The sequence below is a fragment of the Oncorhynchus nerka genome, linkage group LG20 (assembly GCF_034236695.1).
Source record: "Oncorhynchus nerka isolate Pitt River linkage group LG20, Oner_Uvic_2.0, whole genome shotgun sequence".
NCBI lineage: Eukaryota > Metazoa > Chordata > Actinopteri > Salmoniformes > Salmonidae > Oncorhynchus > Oncorhynchus nerka.
In genome coordinates, this window is record NC_088415.1 from 95,367,534 (window position 1) to 95,383,091 (window position 15,558).

General features: G+C 44.7%; 1 protein-coding gene across 1 annotated transcript in view; it reads left to right on the forward strand.

The window, feature by feature from the left end:
- Nucleotides 1-14,456, forward strand: part of LOC115126911 (macrophage mannose receptor 1-like) — a 94,039-nt gene extending 79,583 nt beyond the window's left edge. Inside the window, exons 25-33 of the mRNA XM_065006002.1 lie at nt 990-1,025; nt 1,214-1,307; nt 1,458-1,690; nt 2,896-3,061; nt 4,217-4,390; nt 6,987-7,103; nt 8,398-8,562; nt 11,292-11,318; nt 12,358-14,456. Of these exons, the coding sequence (XP_064862074.1) occupies nt 990-1,025; nt 1,214-1,307; nt 1,458-1,690; nt 2,896-3,061; nt 4,217-4,390; nt 6,987-7,103; nt 8,398-8,562; nt 11,292-11,318; nt 12,358-12,632 (1,287 nt within the window). The 3' untranslated portion in view covers nt 12,633-14,456. The remainder of the gene's footprint in view (nt 1-989; nt 1,026-1,213; nt 1,308-1,457; nt 1,691-2,895; nt 3,062-4,216; nt 4,391-6,986; nt 7,104-8,397; nt 8,563-11,291; nt 11,319-12,357) is intronic.
- The last annotated feature ends 1,102 nt before the right edge of the window (nt 14,457-15,558 follow it).

Below are 15,558 nucleotides of genomic sequence, written 5' to 3' on the forward strand. Positions count from 1 at the left end.
ATAGCCTGGGACTATCCCAGGGAAAAGATAGCCTGGGACTATCCCAGGGACAAGATAGTCTGGGACTATCCCAGGGACAAGAAAAGCTGGGACTATCCCAGGGACAAGAAAGCCTGGGACTATCCCAGGGACAAGAAAGCCTGTGACTATCCCAGGGAGAAGAAAGCCCTGGGACTATCACAGGGACAAGACATTCTTGAACTATCCCAGGGACAAGAAATCCTAATTACACACATGTGAATGCCAAAGACACACCAGAATGGCTTTCCAATAGGTGTACAGTGAATGGCCCAGTCTCAGTCCTGACTTTTTATCTGCTTAAAAAAACAGAAACAAAGTTTGAATATTGCTTCTCCATCAAAGATTTCCAACCAAATGTACTTGAACATTTTAAACAATTAGATGTAATTTTAAGGCAGCAAAATGTGAAGACAAGGGGTATACTTTCACCAGCTAAACATTATGTATACACACCGACAGGCCTACTGTACATGTGTTTAAATACATATTATACTGAAACACATTGACTAAATCCCCATCATTTACATATTATACTGAAACACATTGACTAAATCCCCATCATTTACATATTATACTGAAACACATTGACTAAATCCCCATCATTTACATATTATACTGAAACACATTGACTAAATCCCCAATATTTACATATTATACTGAAACACATTGACTAAATCCCCATCATTTACATATTATACTGAAACACATTGACTAAATCCCTATCGTTTACATATTATACTGAAACACATTGACTAAATCCCCATCATTTACATATTATACTGAAACACATTGACTAAATCCCTATCGTTTACATATTATACTGAAACACATTGACTAAATCCCCATCATTTACATATTATACTGAAACATATTGACTAAATCCCTATCGTTTACTTTGCTTATTCTATCTCTAGAACAATTTGTTAATAAATACCACTAACGTATACCATTTTGTTTTCTAATTGTAGCGGTACATGGATATGCTTTCCTCTCAGGCTAGTCGGGTAAGATCCATTTAAACGAACTATCACCATTCAAAATGAGAATTACACACAATAAATCAGATTTAATAACATCTTAATAATGTATTATTTAAAGTGCTAGACTTACATTTTGCTCAAAGCTCTACTATATGAGGGAATTAAGTCTGTGACTGTGAATGTTGTCGATATTGATCATCTTTGTCTCACAGTGTATTGTGATGGCCAGTTCCTCCTCCATCTTGGGAAAATGGGAAATCAGGTCCTGCAAAGACACACACGGCTTCATCTGTCAGCGTAAAGTTGGTGAGAAAAGACATTCTCCTCCTCCTCCTCTTCTCTCTCTCTCTCCTTCTTTCTCTCTCCTACTCTTCATCCTCTTCTTTCTCCTCCTTTTTGTCTCCCTCCTCGACCTTGTGATTTGTAATGTGACCAAGTGTTGCTCTGCCCTCCTAGACCCAGGCATCCCAGTCCCGACACCGACAGTGTTACCTAGAGGCTGGGTGAAGCTGGCCAACGACTCCTACAAGGTGCTGCCCCAGAACAGGACATGGCCCGAAGCCCGGATGCAGTGTGAGGCTGAGGAGGGCCAGCTGGCTAGCACCCTGGATGAACTGTCAGCAGCCTACCTGGAGCTGCAGGGTCTGAAGCTGCAGACACCACTGTGGATTGGACTCAATAGGAATGAGGTACAGTACTAGCTGTCTCTTCAGGTGCAACGGACTCCTCCTCAGAACAGGCAGGTTATTGGTACTGTTGGATTCTGGGTGAAACTTTGAACATTTCTATACTCGAGACATGATGGATCATAAGTAATACTATAGTATCTGAGGGGTGATAGAGACTGGTTGGTACATCAGTAATACTATAGTATCTGAGGGGTGATAGAGACTGGTTGGTACATCAGTATTACATAGTATCTGAGGGGTGATAGAGACTGGTTGTAGTAATACTATAGTATCTGAGGGGTGATAGAGACTAGTTGGTACATCAGTATTACATAGTATCTGAGGGGTGATAGAGACTGGTTGGTACATCAGTAATACTATAGTATCCTAGGGCGGATAGAGACTGGTTGTAGTAATACTATAGTATCTGAGGGGTGATAGAGACTAGACATCAGGTATCTGAGGGGTGATAGAGACTATCAGTATTACTATAGTATCCTGAGGGGATAGAGACTGATAATACTATAGACTGATAGAGACTGGTATAGTAATAATACTATAGTATCTGAGGGGTGATAGAGACTGGTTGTTATATCAGTATTACTATAGTATCTGAGGGGTGATCGAGACTGGTTATAGTAATACTATAGTATCTGAGGGGTGATAGAGACTGGTTGTAGTAATACTATAGTATCTGAGGGGTGATAGAGAACGGTTGGTACATCAGAAGTAACAAGGTGCTTCTACACCTGCATTGCTTCCTGTTTGGGGTTTTAGGCTGGGTTTCTGTACAGCGCTGTGTGACATCAGCTGATCTAAGAAGGGCTTTATAAATACATTTGATACATTTGATACAAGTTAATGGTTATCTGTAGCATCCAGATGGCCTTGGAATGTGTTGGGTGAACGGGAAGACGTCATGGGACTGCTGTAGGGGATACGGGTGGGTTTCAACCACAGGGTCGTCTACAGCACCACAAAACGGTGTTCAGATTGTCAGGAAAGGCTAGAACTGTAATATAACATGGAGTTCAGATTGTCAGGAAAGGCTAGTGTACTGTAATATAACATGGAGTTCAGATCGTCAGGAAAGGCTAGAGTACTGTAATATAACATGGAGTTCAGATCGTCAGGGCGCTGCCAGCAGGAATCAAACCCATGAGAGTGACGTTGGGAGCGCCGTGCTCTACAAACTGACTTACAGCTGTAGTGGTTTGTTTTTTCAGACGCAAGGCTACTTCAGGTGGATGGACGGCTGGCCCTTGAGCATGGACCGGTGGGCCCAAGACGAGCCCAGTAGAGACCGGCCCTGTGTCTACCTGGATGTGGAAGGCACCTGGAAGACAGCCCTTTGTAACCACACCTACCCCAGTGTGTGTAAGCAGTCCCCAGGTAAGACAGTCACTGGCCCCATTGTGTTAGTAGTCCCCAGGTGAGACAGTCTCCAACCCCAGTGTGTTAGTAGTCACCAGGTGAGACAGGTACCTACCCCAGTGTGTTAGTAGTCACCAGGTGAAACAGGTACCTACCCCAGTGTGTTAGTAGTCACCAGGTGAGACAGGTACCTACCCCAGTGTGTTAGTAGTCACCAGGTGAGACAGGTACCTACCCCAGTGTGTTAGTAGTCCCCAGGTGAGACCGGTACCTACCCCAGTGTGTTAGTAGTCCCCAGGTGAGACAGGTACCTACCCCAGTGTGTTAGTAGTCACCAGGTGAGACAGGTACCTACCCCAGTGTGTTTGTAGTCACCAGGTGAGACAGGTACCTACCCCAGTGTGTTAGTAGTCACCAGGTGAAACAGGTACCTACCCCAGTGTGTTAGTAGTCACCAGGTGAGACAGGTACCTATCCCAGTGTGATAGTAGTCATCAGGTGAAACAGGTACCTACCCCAGTGTGTTAGTAGTCACCAGGTGAGACAGGTACCTACCCCAGTGTGTTAGTAGTCACCAGGTGAGACAGGTATCTACCCCAGTGTGTTAGTAGTCACCAGGTGAGACAGGTACCTACCCCAGTGTGTTAGTAGTCCCCAGGCGAGACAGTCTCCTACCCCAGTGTGTTAGTAGTCCCCAGGCGAGACAGGTACCTACCCCAGTGTGTTAGTAGTCACCAGGTGAGACAGGTACCTACTCCAGTGTGTTAGTAGTCCCCAGGTGTAACAGGTACCTAACCCAGTGTGTTAGTAGTCCCCAGGTGAGACAGGTACCTACCCCAGTGTGTTAGTAGTCACCAGGTGAGACAGGTACCTACCCCAGTGTGTTAGTAGTCACCAGGTGAGACCGGTACCTACCCCAGTGTGTTAGTAGTCACCAGGTGAGACAGGTACCTACCCCAGTGTGTTAGTAGTCACCAGGTGAGACAGGTATCTACCCCAGTGTGTTAGTAGTCACCAGGTGAGACAGGTACCTACCCCAGTGTGTTAGAAGGATCCTATTGGTTGGTCCTTATGCTGCTCCGTAATACCATTGGCTAGTGTCTCCCAGAGAGGATATCCTATTGGTTAATCCCTGTGCAGTGCTGTAATCCTTTTGGTTTGTTGCCCCCACAGCCGTCCCGCCCACGGCCCCACCCCAGTACCCTGGGGAATGTATCCAGGAGGAGCAGGAAGAGAACAGTGGTAGCAACAGCCCCTGGTTCTGGTTGCCTTTCAGAGGGCACTGCTACAGCTTCGTCATTAATGACATAGAGTGGTCCGACGCCTCCACCAGCTGTACACGTAAAGGTAGGAGGAGCCTCAAAACCAAGGGTGTGTCGAAAAATGCCGTCCTATTGAATACCCGTGATTTCTGATAAGTTGACTTGTCAGGAGAGAGAGGAGATTTGAGGCCATGTAACACATTACATTCAGAACTCTTCAGGGTACATGCGTTCATATTCAATATGCCACATTTGATAGCAAGTTTAATCTTAGATACAAGGGCATAGTACTTAGTGGCCACTACACTATTCCCTACATCAAATCAAATGTATTTATATAGCCCTTCGTACATCAGCTGATAGATCAAAGTGCTGTACAGAAACCCAGCCTAAAACCCCAAACAGCAAGCAATGCAGGTGTAGAAGCACCTGCATAGTGCACCACTTTTGACCAAGGCCCTATGCGGGGTGCTGTTATCAAATGGAGCAATTTTGGACAGGGCCCATATCCCATTCTCCTCCAGTGTGGACTGGTTGACTGGATTGGTGGATAAAAAGGTGTGACCCAGACTGATACACCTATCTAATGCTGATACGGGGTGCCGTTATAAAATGGTGCATTTTTGGACAGGGCCCATCTCCCATTCTCTCCCATTCTCCTCCAAGTCTGGACTGGTTGACTGAATTGTTGGAAGAAAGGTGGCACCCAGACTGATACACCTATCTAATGCTTTAGTACACAGAATGATACACCTATCTAATGCTTTAGTACCCAGACTGATACACCTATCTAATGCTTTAGGATACAGACTGATACACCTATCTAATGCTTTAGGACACAGACTGATACACCTATCTAATGCTTTAGGACACAGACTGATACACCTATCTAATGCTTTAGGACACAGACTGATACACCTATCTAATGCTTTAGTACCCAGACTGATACACCTATCTAATGCTTTAGGATACAGACTGATACACCTATCTAATGCTTTAGGACACAGACTGATACACCTATCTAATGCTTTAGGACACAGACTGATACACCTATCTAATGCTTTAGGACACAGACTGATACACCTATCTAATGCTTTAGGACACAGACTGATACACCTATCTAATGCTTTAGTACCCAGACTGATACACCTATCTAATGCTTTAGTACCCAGACGGATACACCTATCTAATGCTTTAGGACACAGACTGATACACCTATCTAATGCTTTAGGACACAGACTGATACACCTATCTAATGCTTTAGGACACAGACTGATACACCTACCTAATGCTTTAGGACACAGACTGATACACCTATCTTATGCTTTAGGACACAGACTGATACACCTATCTAATGCTTTAGGACACAGACTGATACACCTATCTAATGCTTTAGTACCCAGACGGATACACCTATCTAATGCTTTAGGACACAGACTGATACACCTATCTAATGACACTGACTGATACACCTATCTAATGCTTTAGGACACAGACTGATACACCTATCTAATGCTTTAGGACACAGACTGATACACCTATCTAATGCTTTAGGACACAGACTGATACACCTATCTAATGCTTTAGTACCCAGACGGATACACCTATCTAATGCTTTAGTACCCAGACGGATACACCTATCTAATGCTTTAGTACCCCGACTGATACACCTATCTAATGCTTTAGTACCCAGACTGATACACCTATCTAATGCTTTAGGACACAGACTGATACACCTATCTAATGCTTTAGGACACAGACTGATACACCTATCTAATGCTTTAGTACCCAGACTGATACACCTATCTAATGCTTTACTGATACACCTATCTAATGCTTTAGGACACAGACTGATACACCTATCTAATGCTTTAGGACACAGACTGATACACCTATCTAATGCTTTAGGACACAGACTGATACACCTATCTAATGCTTTAGGACACAGACTGATACACCTATCTAATGCTTTAGGACATACAGACTGATACACCTATCTAATGCTTTAGGACACAGACTGATACACCTATCTAATGCTTTAGACTGATACACTGATACACCTATCTAATGCTTTAGGACACAGACTACACCTATCCAGACACAGACTGATACACCTATCTAATGCTTTAGTACCCAGACGGATACACCTATCTAATGCTTTAGGACACAGACTGATACACCTATCTAATGCTTTAGGACACAGACTGATACACCTATCTAATGCTTTAGGACACAGACTGATACACCTATCTAATGCTTTAGGACACAGACTGATACACCTATCTAATGCTTTAGTACCCAGACTGATACACCTATCTAATGCTTTAGGACACAGACTGATACACCTATCTAATGCTTTAGTACCCAGACGGATACACCTATCTAATGCTTTAGTACCCAGACTGATACACCTATCTAATGCTTTAGTACCCAGACTGATACACCTATCTAATGCTTTAGGACACAGACTGATACACCTATCTAATGCTTTAGTACCCAGACGGATACACCTATCTAATGCTTTTACATCCTGGCATGGAGTGAGATGGTGAACGCTTCAGGGAGAAAAGGAGAGAACTGGAATTGGGATCCAGTTTTCCATGAACTGTGCGCTTCTTTGGACAGAACAAACCGTAAAGAAAGTAAATGGAGAGGAATTAACACCAATATTGTGTGTGAAGGGGCGTCTCTGGTGAGCATCGAGGATCCTGAAGAACTTCGCTTCATAAAGAGCAACCTGGAGGTTCTTAAAGACAGCTACTCCTCCTTCTGGATTGGCCTGTACAAAAAACACCAAGGTAACTACCAATCCTTCTAGATAGACCTGTTCAAAACACACCTAGGTAACTACCAATCCTTCTGGATTGGCCTGTTCAAAACACACCTAGAAACAATCCTTCTAGATAGGCCTGTTCAAAACACACCTAGGTAACTACCAATCCTTCTAGATAGACCTGTTCAAAACACACCTAGAAACAATCCTTCTAGATAGGCCTGTTCAAAACACACCTAGGTAACTACCAATTCTTCAAGATAGGCCTGTACAAAACACACCTAGGTAACTACCAATCCTTCTGGATTGGCCTGTACAAAACACACCTAGGTAACTACCAATCCTTCTAGATAGATCTGTTCAAAACACACCTAGGTAACTACATATCCTTCTAGATAGGCCTTTACAACACACACCTAGAAACAATCATTCTAGGTAGGCCTGGACAAAACACACCTAGGTAACTACCAATCCTTCTAGGTAGGACTTTACAAAACACACCTAGGTAACTACCAATCCTTCTAGATAGGCCTTTACAACACACACCTAGAAACAATCATTCTAGGTAGGCCTGGACAAAACACACCTAGGTAACTACCAATCCTTCTAGGTAGGCCTTTACAAAACACACCTAGGTAACTACCAATCCTTCTTGATAGGCCTTTACAAAACACACCTAGGGAACTACCAATCCTTCTAGATAAGCCTGTACAAAACACAACTAGGTAACTACATATCCTTCTAGATAGGCCTGTACAAAACACACCTAGGTAACTACCAATCCTTCTAGGTAGGCCTTTACAAAACACACCTAGGTAACTACCAATCCTTCTAGATAGGCCTGTACAAAACACACCTAGGTAACTACATATCCTTCTAGATAGGCCTGTTCAATACACACCTAGGTAACTACATATCCTTCTAGATAGGCCTGTACAAAACACACCTAGGTAACTACCAATCCTTCTAGGTAGGCCTGTACAAAACACACCTAGGTAACTACATATCCTTCTAGATAGGCCTGTTCAATACACACCTAGGTAACTACATATCCTTCTAGATAGGCCTGTACAAAACACACCTAGGTAACTACCAATCCTTCTAGGTAGGCCTGTACAAAACACACCTAGGTAACTACCAATCCTTCTAGGTAGGCCTGTACAAAACACACCTAGGTAACTACCAATCCTTCTAGATAGGCCTGTACAAAACACACCTACACTTTTATAATAAAAGGGTTCCAAAATGGTTCTTCGGCTGTCACCATTTTTTTGTTAGTGTGCAGGTAACAACATGACTAACAACAGACCCTGTTGCAGGTCAGTGGAAGTGGCTGGACCAAACACTGCTGGACTACATTAACTGGGCAGAGGGACAGCCTCAGGACTCTTCCTATTTCTATGGATATATGCTATCCTCCGATGGGACTTGGGGCACTGCCCCCAGGTGGGATGATAAACCATACATCTGCAAGAAGCCCAAAGGTGAGACAGACCATACATCTGTAGGAAAGACGAGGTTGAGTAATTTCCTCACCATCTTAAATAAGCATGTCCCTTTCAAAAAATGTGGAACTAAGAACAGATATAGCCCTTTGTTCATTCCAGACCTGACTGCCATCGACCAGCACAAAAACATCCTGTGGCGAACTGCACTCGCATCGAATAGTCCCCGCGATATGCAACTCTTTTCAGGGAAGTCGGGAACCAATACACGCAGTCAGTCGGGAAAGCAAAGACTAGCGTTTCAAACAGAAATTTGCATCCTGTAGCTCTAACTCCCAAAAGGTTTGGGACACTGTAAAGTCCATGGAGAATAAGAGCACCTCCTCGCAACTATCCACTGCACTGAGGCTAGGTAACACTGTCACCATCGATAAATCCACGATAATGGAGAATTTCAATAACCAGCTGGCCTTGTTTTCCTCCTGGCTACCCCAACACCGATCAACAGCTCCACACCCCCCGCGGCTACTTGCCCAATTAACCACTCTGTCGATTAACCACTCTGTCAATTAACCACTCGTCAATTAACCAATCAGTCATATCAGTCAACCCATAGCCATACTGTAATATTTATTCCTGTGATCCTGCAGTGTCTCTGAAGGCAGGTCAGAGGCGTGTGTATTCAGGCCTGGCAGTGGTGGTGGTATTGGCTACCATGTGTCTGATGGGCCTCACAGCCTTAATGCTCTACAAGAAGACCGGCCGTCCCCTGCCCTCCTTCCCTCCAAATCCAGATAGCAGATGTTCTGAGAACTGCAAAACCTGGACCCATACAAATCAGCTGGGCAAGACAATCTGGACCCTTTCTTTCTAAAATTATCCGCCGCCATTGTTGCAACCCCTATTACCAGTCTGTTCAAACTTTCTTTCGTATCATCCGAGATCCCTAATGATTGAAAAGCTGCCGCGGTCATCCCACTCTTCAAAGGGGGTGACACTCTAGACCCAAACTGTTATAGACCGATATCCATCCTGCCCTGCCTTTCTAAAGTCTTCAAAAGCCAAGTCAATAAACAGATCACTGACAATTTCGAATCCCACCGTAACTTCTTCGCTGTGCAATCCTGTTTCCAAGCTGGTCACGGGTGCACCTCGGCCACGCTCAAAGTACTATACAATATCATAACCGCCATCGATAAAAGATAGTACTGTGCAGCCGTCTTCATCGACCTGGCCAAGATATTCGGCTCTGTCAATCACCGTATTCTTATTGCCAGACTCAACAGCCTTGGTTTCTCAAATGACTGCCTCGCCTGGTTCACCAACTACTTCTCAGACAGCGTTCAGTGTGTCAAATCGGAGGGCCTGTTGTCTGGACCTCTGGCAGTCTCTATGGGGGTACCACAGGGTTCAATTCTCGGGCCAACTCTTTTCTCTGTATACATCAACGATGTCGTTCTTGCTGCTGGTGATTCCCTGATCCACCTCTACGCAGATGACACCATTCTGTATACATCTGGCCCTTCTTTGGACACTGTGTTAACAAACCTCCAAACGACCTTCAACGCCATACAACACTCCTTCCGTGGCCTCCAACTACTCTTAAATGCTAGTAAAACGAAATGCATGCTCTTCAACCGATCGCTGCCCAAACCTGCCCACCCGACTAGCATCACTACTCTGGATGGTTCTTGACTTAGAATATGTGGACAACTACAAATACCTAGGTGTCTGCTTACACTGCAAACTCTCCTTCCAGACTCACATTAAGCATCTCCAATCCTAAATTAAATCTAGAATCGGCTTCCTATTTCGCAACAAAGCCTCCTTCACTCACGGCACCAAACATACCCTCTTAAAACGGAATATCCTACCGATCCTCGACTTCGGCGATGTCATTTACAAAATAGCTTCTAACACTCTACTCAGCAAACTGGATGCAGTCTATCACAGTGCCATCCGTTTTGTTACCAAATACTCTTATAACACCCACCACTGCGACCTGTATGCTCTAGTCGGCTGGCCCTCGCTACATATTCGTTGCCAGACACACTGGCTCCAGGTCATCTATAAGTTGATGCCAGGTAATGTTCCCTCTTATCTCAGCTCACTGGTCACGATAACAACACCCACCCGTAGCATGCACTCTAGCAGGTATATCTCACTGATCATCCCCAAAGCCAACGTCCTTTGGCCGCCTTTCCTTCCAGTTCTCTGCTGCCAATGACTGGAACAAATTGCAAAAATCCCTGAAGCTGGGAGACTCATATCTCCCTCACTAACTTTAAACATCAGCTGTCTGAGCAGTTTACCAATCGCTGCAGCTGTACGTAGCCCATCTGTAAATAGCCCACCCAATCTACCTACCTCATCCCCATATTGTTTTTATTTACTTTTCTGCTCTTTTGCACACCAGTATTTCTACTTGCACATCATCATCTATCACTCCAGTGCTAACTTGCTAAATTGTAATTACTTCACTACTATGGGCTTTTTTTTGTTGCCTTACCTCCTCACGCCATTTGCACACACTGTATATAGACTTTCCTTTTTTTCTATTGTGTTATTGGCTGTGCCCTTGTTTATCCCATGGGTAGCTCTGTGTTGTTTGTGTCGCACTGCTTTGCTTTACCTTGGCCAGGTCGCAGTTGTTAATGAGAACTTGTTCTCAACTAGTTTACCTGGTTAAATAAAGGTGAAATAAAAAATAGATAGACATCGTTGGACCTTTTAATAAAACCTATTAATCCTCTCTGTTCCACCTCCAGTTCTACCAGAAACACCACCAACACATGGTGAGTCATGAATGAATGAGACAATCAATCATCCAACCCATCATTCATCCTTCAATCAACTAATCAATCAATCAGTCAATGAATGATCAGTCTATTACCACTCTGTCAATTAACCACTCTGTCAATTAACCACTCTGTCAATTAATCACTCTGTCAATTAACCACTCTGTCGATTAACCACTCTGTCAATTAACCACTCTGTCGATTAACCACTCTGTCAATTAACCACTCTGTCAATTAACCACTCTGTCAATTAACCACTCTGTCGATTAACCACTCTGTCAATTAACCACTCTGTCGATTAACCACTCTGTCGATTAACCACTCTGTCGATTAACCACTCTGTCAATTAACCACTCTGTCAATTAACCACTCTGTCAATTAACCACTCTGTCGATTAACCACTCTGTCAATTAACCACTCTGTCAATTAACCACTCTGTCAATTAACCACTCTGTCAATTAATCACTCTGTCAATTAACCACTCTGTCAATTAATCACTCTGTCAATTAACCACTCTGTCAATTAACCACTCTGTCAATTAACCACTCTATCAATTAACCACTCTGTCAATTAACCACTCTGTCAATTAACCACTCTGTCAATTAATCACTCTGTCAATTAACCACTCTGTCAATTAATCACTCTGTCAATTAACCACTCTGTCGATTAACCACTCTGTCGATGAACCACTCTGTCGATGAACCACTCTGTCATTTAACCACTCTGTCGATTAATCACTCTGTCGATTAACCACTCTGTCGATTAACCACTCTGTCGATTAACCACTCTGTCGATTAACCACTCTGTCAATTAATCACTCTGTCAATGAACCACTCTGTCAATGAACCACTCTGTCAATGAACCACTCTGTCGATTAACCACTCTGTCGATTAACCACTCTGTCGATTAACCACTCTGTCGATTAACCACTCTGTCGATTAACCACTCTGTCAATGAACCACTCGGTCGATTAATCAATCAGTCATATCAGTCAACCCATAGCCATACTGTAATATTTATTCCTGTGATCCTGCAGTGTCTCTGAAGGCAGGTCAGAGGCGTGTGTATTCAGGCCTGGCAGTGGTGGTGGTATTGGCTACCATGTGTCTGATGGGCCTCACAGCCTTAATGTTCTACAAGAAGACCGGCCGTCCCCTGCCCTCCTTCACCAACCCCCTGGTCTTCAGCGCAGGCCGGAGTACCTTCGACAACCCCCTCTACACGGAGCCCGTCACCGAGGTCGACCCCAGCATGGTGGACACTAGCCAGCTGGTTAACCATATGGAGGCTCAGCCAATAATCACTTTATGATTGGAGAGAGTCGAGGGGGGAGTCAAGGGGGAGGAAGGTTAAAGATCCAACCCAGGTTAGGCAAAGTGATATTTACATGCACAAGCTTTTGAAAATAATCAACAAATTCATTGGACCAGCGCCATTGCTAACTAGTTTTGCTGATGTTTCGAATTTTTCCCCATTTATGCAAAGACTTCTGGGATATTAGAATCCTCATGTCTCGACCTTCACATATTGCACCTAGGAATCAAGGGATGTGCGGTGAGGTCTGAGGCCGGTTAGGCACTTTCTGTTGGACCAGCTGCAGTAACTCTCTCGCATTGGGGACAGTGTGTGTCAGGTCATGCTGGAACAAGAAGCTGAGAAGCTGTCTAGGTGATTTGTCTCTGTTGGTGAAATGTACAATCCCACAAGATCATCCTTAAAGGGATGCGTCGCGATTTTGGCAATGATTGTACCATTTTTTTGTCTCTATGTCCAGTATGAAGGAAGTTAGAGGTAGTTTCGCGAGCCAGTGCTAACTAGAATTAGCGCAATGACAGTAGGTCTATGTTTATCTGCTATCTGGAAGGATTGGTCATTGCATTAATGCATGCTAGCAGATACCCATAGACTTCCAGTTATTGCGCTAATGCATGCTAGCAGATACCCATAGACTTCCTGTTATTGCGCTAATGCATGCTAGCAGATACCCATAGACTTCCAGTTATTGCGCTAATGCATGCTAGCAGATACCCATAGACTTCCAGTTATTGCGCTAATGCATGCTAGCAGATACCCATAGACTTCCAGTAGTTGCGCTAATGCATGCTAGCAGATACCCATAGACTTCCAGTAGTTGCGCTAATGCATGCTAGCAGATACCCATAGACTTCCAGTAGTTGCGCTAATGCATGCTAGCAGATACCCATAGACTTCCAGTAGGTGCGCTAATGCATGCTAGCAGATACCCATAGACTTCCAGTTATTGCGCTAATGCATGCTAGCAGATACCCATAGACTTCCAGTTATTGCGCTAATGCATGCTAGCAGATACCCATAGATTTCCAGTTATTGCGCTAATGCATGCTAGCAGATACCCATAGACTTCCAGTCTTTTAGTTTAGTTTATTCATTTGACCATTTTATAAAACAAGCACATATAAACCTTGAAAGAGCCATAAATAAAATCATGTAGGATAACACACAATAAAGTCTGGGACTTATTTCCATCGATGGATAGACAAGATCGAAAAAGATCGAACACAGGCAGTGAAATTATAAAACAAAACCAGAGAAGAAGAACATCTGTCTCATCATTGGCTGTCATCTGAACATTGAGATTGTCCAGTATGTTGTAGTATATTCTTCCCGTTTCTACAGTAAGATCAGCTGTTTACTACGAGTTGAACATTCTGCCAGGCCCGGTTCAATGCACTTCTGTTTGAATCTGATGGATTCTCTTCAAATGTAACATGTTTCAAGTTAAACTGTAGTTTGTTTGTATCCTGTTTAGTGAATGATTACCGAGAGTATTCATGGAGTTTAGGTCATGAAACTGTGTGTTTGCTAGTTTAAAAACCATGACCTAATCATATACGAGGAAATGGCCTAGGATCAGAGAGCAGCGTCAAGCCCAGGACGGAGGAATGACTGGTTGTGAATCTGACATCTAGCTAAACAAAGAGATGGACATTCTACAGGGGAATGGAGGGAAACTCACTGGGGTCATAAAATGCATAGCTGGTGAGGTGACACCTACAAGAGGGTGGTGACCAAAAGGAGGGAGGAGTATATGATGTGTTGTGAGCTTTCTAAATGTATGCACTTACTGTATCCTTGGTATTAAACACTTGAAACTTCTCTGGACCGTTTGGTCTCAATTCCTTATTGCAGAGAGGTTGCAATAACATTTTCCTTCTGAACAAGTCGCTGATAGAAAGTATCTTGTCTCTGCCGTTCTAGGTTTCATTGTTACATTTCATTGTTGCTGGTGGGTCCAATATTGGGTAGGGAGCACCCCACTAACGGGCCAAGTCAATGGGGGCCAGGAGGTTTTCGAAAAATCCCAACTTCTCAGAAATCGCATGTTTGGTCGTGCGCCTGGTGATTAACCGGGTTACCAGGCGTGGATTAAAAAAAATGATTTTAAATGCAATTAGGGGGGTGCAGTGGGTCCAATACTGGGTAGGGAGCACCCCACACCCGGGCTAAGTCAATATGGGACGCCCCTGGTCATTTTTGGAGGTTTTGAGAAAATCTTTTAAAATCAGACTATGTTTGGCTGTGCACCTGGTCTCGAGAGCCAGGCGCACGATAACTGACAACTGCGAGCAGACTGGTGGCACCATAGGGTCCCAGAGTGGTCAGACTGGTGGCACCATAGGTCCCAGAGTGGTCAGACTAGTGGCAGGTCCCAGAGTGGTCAGACTGGTGGCAGGTCCCAGAGTGGTCAGACTGGTGGCAGGTCCCAGAGTGGTCAGACTGGTGGCAGGTCCCAGAGTGGTCAGACTGGTGGCCCAGGTGGTCCCAGGTCCCAGTGGTCAGACTGGTGGCAGGTCCCAGAGTGGTCAGACTGGTGGCAGGTCCCAGAGTGGTCAGACTGGTGGCAGGTCCCAGAGTGGTCAGACTGGTGGCAGGTCCCAGAGTGGTCAGACTGGTGGCAGGTCCCAGAGTGGTCAGACTGGTGGCAGGTCCCAGAGTGGTCAGACTGGTGGCAGGTCCCAGAGTGGTCAGACTGGTGGCAGGTCCCAGAGTGGTCAGACTGGTGGCAGGTCCCAGAGTGGTCAGACTGGTGGCAGGTCCCAGAGTGGTCAGACTGGTGGCAGGTCCCAGAGTGGTCAGACTGGTGGCAGGTCCCAGAGTGGTCAGACTGGTGGCAGGTCCCAGAGTGGTCAGACTGGTGGCAGGTCCCAGAGTGGTCAGACTGGTGGCAGGTCCCAGAGTGGTCAGACTGGTGGCAGGT